General features: G+C 43.5%; 1 protein-coding gene across 1 annotated transcript; it reads right to left on the bottom strand.

Moving 5' to 3' along the window:
• Positions 1-6,494: 6,494 nt before the first annotated feature.
• Positions 6,495-14,811, bottom strand: NFKBIZ (NFKB inhibitor zeta). The gene is made up of 12 exons (XM_032680895.1): positions 14,708-14,811; positions 14,114-14,253; positions 13,173-13,209; positions 12,971-13,074; positions 12,098-12,861; positions 11,537-11,642; positions 11,060-11,206; positions 10,514-10,577; positions 9,720-9,889; positions 8,951-9,061; positions 8,665-8,832; positions 6,495-8,004 (listed from the first exon to the last, which is right to left on the bottom strand). The coding sequence occupies exons 2-12, from the start codon at positions 14,240-14,242 to the stop codon at positions 7,951-7,953; spliced, it is 1,854 nt and encodes a 617-aa protein (XP_032536786.1). The 5' UTR covers positions 14,243-14,253; positions 14,708-14,811; the 3' UTR covers positions 6,495-7,950.
• Positions 14,812-15,139: the final 328 nt, after the last annotated feature.

Raw genomic sequence — 15,139 nt, 5'->3', positions numbered from 1 at the left:
CGGCTGTGCCCGGGCTCAGCCGCAGCCACCGCAACCCCGTCTGCACTCACGGCTGGGGACGCGAGGCATGGAAAGGGCTGCCCTGGAATCAAGAGACACACCTTGAGACATGGATGCAGAGAGCGTGGGAACGAAGCTAACGACATTCATGTTCATCAGAAGGCAGATAAAACCACTACAATAATAAAATTTCATTATGACAGCTAAGGGAGAAGAAACAAAAATTCTTTGTTTACTGTGTCTATAATAAAGTACAAAGGTACCTGCCTTTGCACTACTGGTTGCACAGGCAGGTTTCAGCCCTGGGTGAGGACTAGAAGTTGCTGGTGCATTGTGTGTTGTTTTCCAGGTGGCAGATCAGCCCTTTGCAGTGTTAACTCAGCCGTCTGTGCCACAAGGTACATGCAAAACACCTTTCCTGGGGTCCTTCTCTTTATGGGAACAGAGAGCAGAGATGGCAAGATTTACTAGTTCAACGGATGCACAGATTTATGAATTAATGAAGAAAAAGGGAGGACATTAGGGTCCTCACCAACAGCCAAGGACTATACTTCATCATTACTAGGCATGGGAGAGTCTATGTTGATTTTCATTCTCAGAACAGAAAACCATTAGAAAGCTGACTTTTATTCTTCATAGTGTTTTGGTTTTCAGTAGTGCATTCAATTTGCAAATTCAAGGGAATAGTATTGGAAAAGTGTCTATTTTTAACAAAAGACTGTAAAAACTTCTGAAGTAATGAACTAGTCCTGGATAAAAAGATTCATCTTCTTTAAAGAGTTTTGCTGCCTTATGTACTCCCACACAATACATTTTACATACTTACATTTTGCATGCATGTATATACATACAATTCTCCTACAGAGCACAAAAATAAATTGATCCATATTATAAACTCATTCTACATATGCATGTTTTTTTATTCACAGACATGTGTGAGAAAGTTTGAGAAAATGAAAAACCATACCTGCCTGAGACTAGAGCCAGGGGCAAGGACAGAGGTGGATAAAAGCTGTGTAAAAATAAAATAAAAAAATAAAATAAAAGCAGTAAAGCATCTTCTCCTATCTGCTAAATTTTTAAAGACAGTCTTTTCCCCTCCCTTATTATCTTTTTAAGAGAAGTCCATCTATCCTGAGCACCAGAGCAATTGATCCAGTGGCATAGCTACCTCCTAACGAGTTATCCATGTCTCAAGCTGAATCTCCTCACTCCTCTCCCAGTAGGAAGACTTATTTTATACAGTTCCATCAGAGTATTCATAGTGGTGCCTTAAGCACTGTTAAAAGCTCAAACCACTAAGACAAATGCTTATTCCTCAGTTTGACTCATCATTCTTCTTTTTGTAAGAAATCCATTAATGACTAAGTATGTTTTATGATGAGGTTTTTAAAATGTCTTTATACCATTTCACCTCACTTTAAAAAGTTTTTCATAGTTTTACCTCAAATGTTCACAAAATTTAATGATTTTAGAGATGTTGGTCTAGCTCAGAGTTCACTTCCACCATAGCATACTCAATTTGCTCTGGTCTGTTTTTCCCTTGTCTTGTTCTGCTTTTTCTCTTCCTGTTCCAGCAATCATGGCTTAGAAAAATTAAATTTTTCAGGGGAAAAAGCTCCTTTTTGAGATTTGTCCCATGGTTGCTCTCAGCAGTCTGGCAATGCTAGCAGTGAGCAAAAGCAGTATCACAGGAAGGGTCTCTGAATGGAGCATGCAAAAGACATGAACTAAACATGAATACCTATAAAAGAAGTGTGAATGACCTACAAAATAATCATGAATGACCTACAGATCAGTCCTTGCTTACTGTCTTACTTGGCAAATTTTGAAAGAGCAGGCAACTAGAAGGATAATTGCAAGCCTGCACTGCCTTCAGATGAAGCTCCTGTGGTTCTTTGGGTATCTTCAGATGAGCTTCTTTCCTTCTCTCTGCTTCTGGTTTCTTATCTAGCTGATGAGACTAGTGATTACTACTGGCTTTTGAAGCCACCTGGGAATCTATTGATGAATAATGATAATAGCATGCTACTATCTTGGTGGTTTTTCTCACATTGCTCCTAAAACTCTTCCCTGAAAAATGTACATGAGGTTCCACTGGTGACCCAGTTCTTACTCCTACACTGTATGCCCAACTGTGCAGCACAGAACAGAGGACAAGGGCATAGGGAGCATCGTAAGCATCTCTCAGGATCTTTCATCACTGTGACCTCAAATTTCCAATTCTTCTTAAAGAAACCCCAGATTTATTGGCATCACTTACTGGGCTGTTTCTAGTGGAATGAAAGTCCTTGGGCAAGGGCCTGTGGTCTACCAGAGGATAATAATAAGAGGTACCTGCTCGGCTCTCCAGGGTTTATTGGCTGGCCATGAACAGCAGTGTTTATGTAGTCCCTGTCCTTTCCTAAGGCAAGCCTGAGTCTGAAGCTTGTGAGGCAGCTCTGGGCCTTCCCAGAAAGGCCTCAAGAGCCACATAAGCAATGACTGAAGGCTGTCCCAAGGAGCCATGTACTGAAATGATCCAAATTCTACCTCTCCCAGCTTGAGACAATGGAAAGAGCTCAGCACTGCTGAAGAGATCTTTTATTTGGGGCCTAAAAACCAGCTACAGGAAGCCAACATGCAGCATTTAATAACCATGACCTACCTCAGAAACAAATGGTACCTTCTGTGGTACCAAAAGGTCACCTATGTAGCCAAGACCATCAGAACAGAGCTACAAGCTTTCATTAAGCATATGCAGAAGCATCTCCGCACTGCAACCACAAGACATTTCACTCAGACTCTTCAATCTGACTTGCAGCCCAGACAGGTCTACAGAAACACTGTGTAACTTCTTTCAATTGTCTGCTCCCCCTTCTAAATCTAAAGCACCACCTCAGTCATCTTTCCCTGAGGCTTTCTGACTAGTAAATGGGAAGGGAAAAATTTCACCAGAAACTAAGGGGAAAACCACGTGTGAAGTACAAGTTGGTTAGCACAGCACTTTCTCAAAACAGCCTAAATCATGTTTTCAGAGTTAAGAGTAAGGTTTACCAGGTAAAACAAAGACTTACTGAGTCAGTCTCAACCATGAGAGCTGAAAACAAACAAATCTTGAGAAAACACAGCCCAAGATACGCTACTCTTCTCCAGCAAGCCTAAGATAGGTGCCTGAAGAAGAAACCAACCCCCAAATCCCACTGTTAGAAAAGAGACCATCTGAAGGAGAAAACAACACCCAAATTAGAGACAACCTCTGGTGTAGCACTTCCGTACTAGTGTGTTTCCCAATTTCATTAGTGTTGCCTTGAGTGTTTTGCTATCGGTGGTCGGATCTAAAGAAATACTGTAAGATTAGACACTGGTCCATTAGCCAACAACAGTAAAGAAATTTTGCCAGGAAACAGAGCTGCCCATATGGGCTTTGTGGACAGATGAGCATTCCTAGGTAGCAAGACCACCTGTCAGGAACAACTTCATTTCGAGTCTAGTTCTGCCTCATTTACAGGCAGAAATAACAGCAGTCCAGGGGCAGTGGGGGAAGGAAGCGAAATGCTGCTTGAAAGGTGCCCTGATGTCTGGGGATGCCACTTGCCTTTCTAAACCCAAGCATAGCAGTGTCTGCACAGCAATGTTGGTCCTCATCCTACTCATGAAAAGTAAAAGGTGTGGTATCACAGGCTGGATGACACTTCACCAATTCGAGAAGGATTCAGTTGTAGGACCCTCCCAAGCCACCAGTCTCACAGGCCAAAACTACCACCAAACACTCATGAAAAGTTAATAGATAAAAATAGAAGAATTTGGTTTCAATACATTGAAATACCAGGTCAATTTTTGGCAGATACTTAGTTGCAGGACCTTGTTCTTTGTCTTTATATGTTTACTGCACTTTAATCGTCCTCAGCCGCTCCCTTACACAGGAGAGCATATATATTTTTTAAAGAAAGGCAACCAGATACACAAACTGTCAGACGAAAAGAACAAGCAGTTGATGTCATATCTTTACAGTCACTTCTACCACACCCAAGTCTCTCTAATAATGCACTTCCTGGCTATGTTTTTATTGTCTGATAAAAATATAAAACGAGCAACGGATGTGGGAAAAGTACTTTTTCCATCTCCAGAAGCAGAACACATTTCTTGTAAATCATGGATTGCCACCTTCCACAACTCCAGCCAGATGAGTAGTCCACAAAAATCAGAAAGCAACTCTTTACTGAGGTTTGGCTTACTTAGACAAACAAATCAGAAACATCCTGGGAACAAAGCACCATCTGTCTTAATATTCCTACTCAGACTTAAGCCAGAGTCTCTTCTATCTCTACTCCAACCAGAGAAATAAATGGTGAGCCTGCATCCACATCAGTAAAAGCTATTCAGCACTTTCCCAGCACCATAAGTTTTCAGAAAAAGTCAGCCTGCAAAATATTTAGTGTTGCTTCCTCTTCAGTAAAAAGGGATTGTTTCTAATAGCTAGTTATATCATGTCAGATATGACAGACCTTTCCAAGATCACAGGGGAGAAAAATGAGTCAGTTAGACTAGGGATGCTTTGTTGTGAAATTGCCTACTGAACTCTTGAGACAATGAAATTAGGCTCTAGGTAAATTAAATTAGCTTCAAACACTTCAGTCTCCCCTTAAGAATTTTCTGACTTGGAGTGCCAGGAGTGCCCCTTCCAGAAGGGCACAAGTGCCACTGAAAGTACCACACTGCTTCTAAATGCCTCTCACCAGCACCACCTACTTCATGCTCAAGCATTGGCCGACCACATCTTAATATTCTGCCAACCTTATAAGTCCAAGGGACTTTATCCCTTTATGAGATGACTCAGGCAATGCCACCCAGAAAGGAGACCCAGGTAGTCAGATCAGGCTGATCTGAAGGCCCAGAATATCTCATCAGCAAATCTTTTTCCTGTGTAATCACCTTTTATAAAGAAAATGAAAATTATCTGGAAAGAGTACTATTAGGCTCTTCATAGAAAGCTTATACCCAAGGCAGGGTCACTTGCAGTGAGAGGAGCAGATGACAGCATCTTCAACAAGATCTAGACCCAATTAGCTGTTCACATAAAGCAGGACCATTTCATCTTTGCATATCCTAACTAGAAATTCAATTCCATTTCCAGTCTCTATCATCATTTCCCAGTCTTATCTGCTAAAAAATGCACAGTTTCCTCTCTCCACCACCTTATCTCAGCACAAAAAGCCATTTTTTAGACTTCCAGCAATTAGTTTTTGCACAGGGCAGGAGCAGAGGAACTGCAAGCATGTCCCTGAAGGACTCAAGTGGCTGCAAGGTGATATTCCTGTTTTCTTCTCATGAAGGGTACAACCAATATCGGTGAAGTAAGACTGAACCCATGAACCACTACCAGTCTAGGCACAGTGATTTGAGTAAAGAGAATAAATTAGTCTGGTATCAGGCCTGCGAGTGTCCATTAGCAAGTCCTCAGGGAAGAGCTGTGAGCAGGGCAAGCCTGCAGGACAATATTTCAGCACAGAGTGAGCTGCCTCACATGGCAAATCTCTTCAGTAACTCTCCCCAAAAATGTTATTCTTCTAAGTACGTACCCAGGCTCTCCTGCATCAACAAGTGTCTTGTTTCTACCATTTTTCTACTATCTCTAGGAATTGCATCCTATTGTCTGTTGTGTGCTTGCTACCTTCATCAATATCTTCCAGGTCTCATGCTGGGAGAGCAAGTAGTTCATCCCCGCCCAGTTTCTCTGGCCTGTCCTGCCTCTGCAGAACTGCCCTAGTTTACTCTCTTGCTCCCTGGAAGGAAGCTCCTACACATCTTTGGGCCTCTTCTAGTCCCCACACTTTCACCTGAGGGGACACCCTCACCACACAGAGCAGTAAGACGGGGGCAGACATAGGGTTTATACAATAGCATAGTAGCAGATCCTAATGCTTCATCCGTTTTTCCCTCTTGACTATTGCCATCTCACCAGTTTCACGCTCAGCAAGGACAGGCTGTCATGGCAGCTTTTCCTCCTGAAGGATTGCTGCCAGCTCAGAGCCCATCTTCTTATCTGTGAAGCAAGCACAGCCCACCCTCCTTGTGCATGGCCCCATTTGGCTACACAGAGTGCCACCTGTACTAAGGTGACCCCTGTGCCTGGGCCACAAGAACTGAGGGCCAAGGCAAGGAAGTCATGGGGAGAACATGAGAAAGTTCTTGTCAGAACTTTCAAGTACACAGGAACAAGTGTTCAGGTGAGAACCTGCAATTTGGACAACCTGGTGACTATTATTTCTATTTGGGGCATATCTACTAAATACACAGGCAATACAACTGCACAGTGCATGACCCAGAACATCCAAGCACCAGCTTCAAAACTAGCATCAAAAAACGGAAAGCCTTAACAGCAGGATGGAGAGACTTCATTTCATCCTTAACAAATTACCTTTGAGCCTCACAGTCTTACCATGCTAAAATCAGATTTATCTCAAGCTTGATTCCATTGTCATTGTTTGTATCACACACAGTAACCACCAAAATTTAATTATCATGTTTATTCAAACACAAGTTACATGTGACCCTTCAAGAAATACATTGCAACTAAGCCTCCACATATCAGATTTTTTTCATTTAGCTTGTCTACAAGACATACTTTGTCAAAACAGCAGAATCAGACTAATTAAATGGTTATGGCAGAGAATTGCATGTGATGCAAAAACAGCTTAAGAGCAAAGACCATACAAAGAACACATTACTGGATTACAGCCCAGCACAGATCATTCAGAAAGTGATAGGAGGAAGTTTTTTCCAACGGAACACAAGTATACAGCATCATTAGTATACATTTTGCATTAATAATCATAATTATTAAAAAATAGAAAAACATTAACTTCAAATATTACTTGGCTAACCACTATACCTATAAGGTAAAACCATAAATGGACTAACTCTGCTCAGGAGGTGGAAAACATTAAGTCTCTAGAATTAACTAGAGCTCAATTCAGTAAGCTACTTATGCATGTGCTTAAGCCCTACCAACATAGTGGGCTTACACATGTTGAAGTATTACAATTAACATGGAGATATTTCAGCATACATCAACAGTTTAAGTACATGCTAAATACTTGCACTGAATCAGGATCATATCCCTTAAACTGCAAGTTACATATACACTATAAGAGTCATGATCTTTCTCTCTCAATCTATTGTTTCATCAAAAGAAAAATCCCTACTGGGCATGAGAAAAACTGGTAGTCCCTTGAAGAAGCATGTGTTATTTTCATGTGTTATTAACAACAGTGCCAGGACAATCTTAACTGTATTTTCCATCTTCACTCTTTCAAAACAACAGAATTTACCCAATTTGCACCAGTCTAGTATTAAAACTCTATATGCAATTTGCAAGTTCAGGATCAAGGAACTTGTTTCTTCAGGTCATTCCCTAAGTGATCAATAGATTCTTAGAAATATACAGCTGTACAATAGTGCCAGTGACTATATACAATCCTGCACAAGATATTGGAAGAAAGCTAAAAAGTTACATAAATAAATGTTCAACTTCAAAAATATTCAATTTCTCTTGCACTTAAGTGTTATTTAAAACACAAAACATTACAAAGGCTGTATTGTTGAATTGTATCAGCTCTCTCTAAAAAAAAAAAAAATCCTGTAGAATTTCCCTTGTCTACAAGTTATCTGTATGGCTGTTTAAATAAAATCAGTCTTGCCGTAGCTGTGAAATCCAGGTATCCAGGCAAATGTTCCGCATACTTGGGAATTAAACATTCCCGTTTGGTCAGAGGAATTTGATTGTTGGGGTTTGAGGTTTTGGGTTTAACTCTTATATAACCCACTATATAATAGTGAACAAAATGCTTTTGTTTCATAGAAACAACTAACATTTGCCCACACCAGGCAAATGGTCTATTTACAGATACATTAGGACTGCCTGACTGACAGTGAGTGTGAGTTGCTGAACTCCAAGAAACATGGAGCCTAAAACGGCGACACTCTCTGCTGAATCGCCTTCCCTTTTAGGATACGTCTTATCTGGAGGAGAGAAAGACACAAAAACATTAGTATTCATCACCCTGAAGCGAATCATAATCTGAAAATAAAACCCCACCCTAGACCCAGTTTTGCACTCCTCATTTATCTAAGCCTAGGTTCTGAGTTCAGTTACACAAGAATTGATCCAATTTTATACCACTTGAATCAATGAAAGGCAATAGTCAGCAACTCAGTTGTGCTTAAGTTACAAGTCTCTTATGTCAAGAGTCACCTCTTTCATCACGTATTTATACAGTTCACAGGAAAAAGGGATTTTCTTCATCTGTTACTTGGGTCTAAGAACTGCCTTTACTAATTACGACAAGAGCAACAAAAGCACAATCATGGGTCATACTGAGACAAACTGAAGAAGGAGTATTACCTCCAGTATGTTGCAAGGTTACAAAGACAAAACCTATGTTGACAGGAAAAAGCTTTTGAGATGGAAAAAATAAAAGCTACAAGTGAAACCTAAAATTCCAAGTCTTTGTATATTCTGCCTGATCTTGACACTGAAACTAAAGATCTCTGAATAAAGTGGCACTTGCTAAATCTTTTCCTTAGAAGCTGCAACTCAAAACCCAAAAGAAATTTTTGGAGAGGAATAAAGCTCTTGTGTAGATAGGGACAGGCGGAAGGAGAGGGCTGTTATGATTTTACCTGTTCTCCTACAAGGCCATCAGGAACCAGGTGAACTGGCTGTTCATTCTCCAAGTTTCTGGCACTCGGATCAGCTCCCTTACGCATCAGCAGGCGCACAGCATCCAGCTGGCTCACCCGATACTGCAGGCTAGCAGCCACGTGGAGCGCGGTGTTGCCATTGTAAGCCTGAAAACGACAAAGTAACTCCATGAAGAAAAGGTGGGGGCATGAGACTCAGGACACTCGAGGTGCCACACACGAGCACATCCCGGATTTTATCTGCATTACAGGAAAACTACCATACCTTGGCATTAACAAAAGAGAGGCAGTTGGGCAGCTCCAAAAAGAGACGAATAAGCTCCAGGTTTGCTTCTTCTGCCGCCAAATGTAAAGCAGAGCGACCACTTTTGCGATCCTATCAAAAAAGAAACTGTTAGTCTTCCCTGCAGGTGCTTCACCTATCCAGGGTGAACATGTAGACAAACAAAAACTGAAAGCAAAGTAATTGCAGAGTGTTGAACAAACATACTTGCACTACAATTCATCAAAAGTCAACCTGAATATATATTTTAATATCAACACCTGATGAACAGTGGACCTGAGCTCATCTGGAGGTAAGCTTACATGATGTAACATTTTGATATTTTGGCTAAGTAACAGTCTGGCCCAGCACAGACCTGAATGCACAAGTAAGCCATTTTTAATTAAATGTTGTAGTTCAAGAACAAAGTATCATCAGTATCCCATTACTATGGATACCTCAGAGTGCTCCAGAGATATTCTTACTTTTACAACACTACTAAATGCAGCCAGCGTAGAGTCATTTTTAATCTAGAAATTAGACTGTCACCTCCCTCTTTCCCTAGGGTTCATTTGCATTGATAGTACCTTGCTCCCTGCTCTGAATAAATGCAACATTCTCATCCCATTTGGGCAAATTAAACTGTAGGGAAGCTTTCAAATTAGGCTGCTTCCTTTGTAATAAAGCTGAAATGTGGCGTGGGAGAAAGCGACATGTTCTGCTTCCACATTCTCTCTGGATGTGGCACTTCAGACTAAACCATTTTACTTACTTTCGCTTCAACAGAGGCTCCCATTTGTATCAGAGTCTTGATAGTTTCTACAAGGCTCTTGTTTCTCAGCAGAAGCTCCTGGACCTCAGGGGAGTGAGGTGGCTGACTGTTCTGCAGTTCATGCAGCACAGCATTATGGGCCAGAACCGCACAGTGCAACGCTGTCATACCTTAACATAAAAAAATTAAAATCATCATTAATGAACAAGTACAATACAGAAGTATTGTCTGGCTGCTTTTATCCAAAGGCTGGATAAAATTGCTTCTCATCCCATTAAGCCCAGGGATGGTTCCATATTTGCAAGTGACAGCAACTGCTCCTAAGCAGCTTGAGATTTGGGTTGTCCAACACTGGAGGAGTTAAGTAGCAACCTACTGTGAGCTCTCAGCCAGCAGATAATGAAAGAATCAATTTCCAATATATTTTTTTACAAAATATACATTAGAAAGAGCTGTTTATGGAAAAGAAGTCCAAACAAAGCAGCTCTCCAGTGCCAGAGATTGTGGCTTCTGTATTCACTGATGTAACGCTGGCACTCAAATGTTTTAAACAACAGCCAATTACTACCTACACTCTCAGTGCCAAACGTGGCAATCGTATGCAAGAGAAAAGAGGTCCTGACAGACACAGACTAACCATGTTTTTATCTGACAGATGTCAGTTGTAACTGTAAAACTCAATCTGACAAAGAAATACTCCATTTTCTTGCTTCTCAATCCAGGATAACATTTACATCAGCACCTATAAAACACTGTAATATCCAGTAACTCTGTAAATTATCTTAACTACTCACCATCATAGTTTGTTGCCTCAAGGTCCACATACTGATTGCTTCCCATGGCTCCCTTTTGGATTGCCTACAAAAGCCAGAACAGGTACACATTTAGGTCTTATCCAAACCACATACCGCTTCAAGTTTGCATACAGTCTTACTGCAACAAAGTTGCAATAAAAAGGGCATTCCTGTAAGTGTTCAAGACCAGGCTGGATGGGGCTCTGAGCAACCTGATCTATTGAAAGGTGTCTCTGAACACGACAGAGTAGCTGGAACTAGATAATCTTAAAAGGCCCTTCCAACTCAAACCATTAAGGGGAGACTTATTTATTGGTTTGGTAGACTAGAGGATTCCAGCAAATGACTTCAAAATGTTGGTGAGAACCTTAATGTGAAATTCAGTCTCACTTCAAGCTGCTAATGTAGAGCCCCGAGACACACTCACAGGGCTACCCAGAGAGAAAAGATAAAGGAAGGAGTGATGTTTCCAGAGTTTCCCCAAGACAACTAACACAAAGAGTAAGTGTTAATGGCCAGGGCAGAGCTGTGCCTGCTGGTTCTTACCTGGAGGACCTGGGCATGCCCCTTCTCAGCACAAACATGCAGCGGCGTTCTACCCCAGCAGTCTGTGGTGTTGACTTGAGCCCCCAAGCTAACCAAGTCCTGCACAATGAGATGCTGGTTGGCAGCCACAGCAACCTGGAAAGCGCTCTGCAAACATCAAGAAGAAAATTTAAGCTATTAGTCATCTGATCGCTAACAGGAAAGAGCAACTAAAACAAATAAAAAGCCTAGCTGCCTGGTATTATTTAAGCAGTGATTATGAATACTAGGAAGCCAGGACAAATGAAGCAGAACACATAGTTTTACCAGCTCAAGGTGAGCCCAAGAAGTATTATTAGCTCAAGGTTAATATTAGTATGCAGGCTAAATCTTGGGGTTAATATTAAATAAGCATTTCACCACATCTTTCTCAAGGTCCAGACATGCAGAAAGCACTCAGGTGCACAAAGCAGGTGCACAGGTTTTTGAGAACCTTACCTGGCCATTGTGCTCTTTAATATCCAGCATGTGCATGGCAGCCATCTTCCTTGCAAGAACATAGGAGAGTGCTCGACGACCCTGTGCAACAGCAATGTGAAGGAAGCTGCAGGAAAGAGGGGAAACAGTTACACCACCATACAAACCAGGGCTCAAGACATCAGAGATCCAAACACATGGTAGGGGGTGTTATGCTGCCAGCTTCAGACCTTCTCTGCATAACTAAGACAGGAACATGGATACTTTCTTACCAGGGCAATTTAAAGTGTCTAAATTTGAATGTTTTTCTCTCCACTTACCACAGTCTATTGATAAGTACTCAAAATTAGAGAATACAAACACCTCATCTACTCAGTGTGCTGCAACTCTTTGCATCACACCCGTCAGCAAGACCACATGCTTTGCTTGATTACCTTGAACTGCTGCACTCATGACACAAACACTGCTACTGAACAGCTTGCACTATACCACCCTGCCTCTCAACTGCCTCCCCAGCCCACCAAAACGCAAAACCATTCCCCAACCTCCCACATCAGAAACACCAAGATAAACGGCACTCACGTGTCTCCATCCGAGTCTTTTGCAAGGAACTGGTCTTGAGATATGTTAGCCAGTTTGTTTTCCTCCTGCTCCACTTGCCATTGAAAAAATGACTTGCCCAGCTGCGTCGTGCTTCTGGCAATGCTTTGATCGGGTAGAGAGACATTCAGAGCAGCCAAAGAGACACTGCGCTCCAGACCACCACAGATGTTGCTGGAAAGCAAGCTGAAGTTTGGGGCGTGAGGGGCAACATCAGTCTGTGGGTGGGCACTGGTCAGAGGCTGGAGGGGAGTGGAGATGCCCTCCGAGCCTTCAGAGTCATTCAAGAGGGAGGAGAAGCTCTGGGATGGGCAGTACTGCAGTTCATGGCTCTCAAAGGTGTTCTGCTGGTAGGCAGGAGACTGGTCATTGGCAGCAAACGGCCTGTACTCCAGGGAGGCATCTGAAGGATAGCCCTGTGACAAATCTTGGTTCTGGGATGGGGGGAACTGGTAATGTTGCGGTGATTCAAGTATATGCTGGTTGGTATGATCTTGGAATGGTTGGTATTTCTGGGACGGTGAGAAAGCCTGTGTTCCTGGGCTGTCCTGGTACTGCTCACCGGGCGAGCCGTGACTGGAGACAGAGTGCATCCAGCTCACCTGCACCGTGTTCAGGGAAATGGGGCTCGACTCGTTCTTGATGTTTATGATGTTCTGCAGCAGATCAGAACTACTGTCATGCTTTGGGTCGTTTTTATGTGTCTCTTCCATGTTATCCATAGAAGTTGGTGTCTGGGGTGGTGTCTGACAAGAGGGGGAAAAAAAAAAAATCAAAACAAGCCCCAGAAAGTTGGAGGTACAGTTGTATCTGGTAGTTTCTGATTGTATAAAGCAAAAATTGCTACAAACTTACCAGGAGATGTGGGTGAATATTAGCTTGGCGTTTGAAAGAAGGTCCATCAGAAAGGAGCTCAGGAGCCTTTCTTTTGCCACTGTGACCTAGTATGCTCTTCAGTTCTGTTCAAAAGTAAACAAATTTAGAATCCATTTGGAGGTTACTCTTACAACTGATTTAATACTGCAAGGTATGTATAAAAAAAAAAAAAACAGTCTACCTGTGTATGGCTCATAGTTCACCAATCCTCCTTGTGCCTTTCAAGAAAAATCCAGATTATTCTGTTAGTATAATGTTATTACAGGGGGAAAAAAAATAAAACAAAACAAACAACAACAATAAAAGCACCAAGAAAGCAGCAACGACTTCCTTCATAAACACAGAATACACCTTATAGTAATTCTAGTACATGGTTGTCTAACCCTAACTTAATTGCTTTTAATTAGGGTTAGAAAATGGAAATACTTTCATGAAATTTAAATGAAAACCACCATTTTTCTTTAGGCTTTTTAAGCTATTTGTTACAATACCACAAAACTCCAGAAAATCTAGAGAAAGATACTGTTCCTTCCCAAGGATTTCTTTTAAACATGAATAAACCAGCCGATTTCACAGTTCCCCAATGCCGTGAACTTTTCTATGCAAAAATCTTCCAGTGACCCACTTATCTAGAAAGCTTACAAATACACACTCAGAAAAACTATTCTAATAAAATCAAAAATACCCTTAATCTTCTCAGAATTTCCTGTATTTCTTCTGTCTTTTCAGACTGGAAGTGGAAGGGCCTACCTTTACAATGTGCTCTGCACAGAGAAGCGCAAGAGTTTGACACAAATCTCTCCTGAGAAGAATCCCCAACCCTTCCAATGAGTGATCTCATTGCAGTTAACAGGGAGTTTCTGTGGTTTCGTAACACGAATGTATCTTTACCCAAACTCCCTTTAGAAAATAAAGCTTCGTAAGAACATTTTTAAGCGCTTCCTTCTCCCACGGTAAACCTTTCCGCCGATTTCTGCCCAGCAGTATTCTTCCATTATGCGTTGAAAAGGAAAAACACTGATTCCAGCCACATCAGATAAAGCAGCAGCTCATTTCTAGCATTATCACAAGGCATAGTAACCATTAAAAGCAAATATGTCAGTGTACAAAAATGCCGGTTACCTTGCTTTCCTCGGTGGCAGGGCCCGAGGACATCTGTTTGCTGCTCCTGAAATGCAGCAGGAGCTCCTTCACGGAGTTCTTCACGCGGACGCCCTGGAAAGGTCCTCTGTGCTGCTTCCCCCCCCCCATGTGTTGGTCAACTGTGGAGACACGGAAACAAAACCCGAATTTTAACCACTGATTCCGTTTTCACAGAACAAAACAAAAAAAAAAAAAAAAAAAAAAAAAGAAAAGAAAAGAAAAGAAAAAAATACAAAGCAGGAACTCTTGTGGAAAACCACCTAAATCCCTGGTTAGCAGGGGCACTGCCCCCCGCGTCCCCTCCACCATCCCACGGGCGTGCGGCTCCTCCGCTGTCCCCTCGCCCGGGCACCCCCTCGGCCACTCCCGCTCCCAAGAATGGGAACACTCCGGCGCTGGGCGTGCAGCACCTGCGAGCCGCGCCCGCCCGACGCGGCACTCCCGCTTTTCACCCCTTCGGCGGCTTTTCAACCCGAAAGCGTCGGCGACCGGCTTCGCTCCCCGCAGGGACAAAGCGCGGCCCGCGGCCCCTCGCCCTCCCCGCCGCCCCCCGGGCCGGAGGACACGCCGTACCTTGCAGCGCGGGGCGGGGGCCGCCCCGGGGGTCCCTCCGGCCGCCGCCGCGGCTGCTCACCGAGAGGTCCGAGTCGGATCCCGGCGAGCCCGGCGCGGAGGAGTGCGCCGGCGAGCAGCTGCCCTCGCTGGAGTGGGGCGAGGCCCCGTAGAAATAGGCGAGGTTGATGGGGCTGCTGAGGGCGCCGCCGTCGCCGCCATCGGGCGCCGCGTCCCGGCTGCTCTCCACGATCATGGCGGTGCCGCGGGGCGGCGGGCGGCGGCGAGGGGTGGCTGAGGGCGGCGGAGCGGGAGCGGGCACGGCCAGGGCTGGGCGGGCGGCGCGGCGGGCACTGGGGGTGGCCGGGCGGCCGCGGCGCTTATAGCGGGTCCGCCCCCACGGGGCGGTGGCGGGCCCGGGAGGGGCCGTGCTTCCCGTAAGGGCCGCGGGAG

Source organism: Chiroxiphia lanceolata, chromosome 2, assembly GCF_009829145.1.
Source record: "Chiroxiphia lanceolata isolate bChiLan1 chromosome 2, bChiLan1.pri, whole genome shotgun sequence".
NCBI classification, from domain to species: domain Eukaryota; kingdom Metazoa; phylum Chordata; class Aves; order Passeriformes; family Pipridae; genus Chiroxiphia; species Chiroxiphia lanceolata.
The sequence above is the reverse complement of the archived record's forward strand: the minus strand, read 5'-3'. Positions and strand labels throughout refer to the sequence as shown.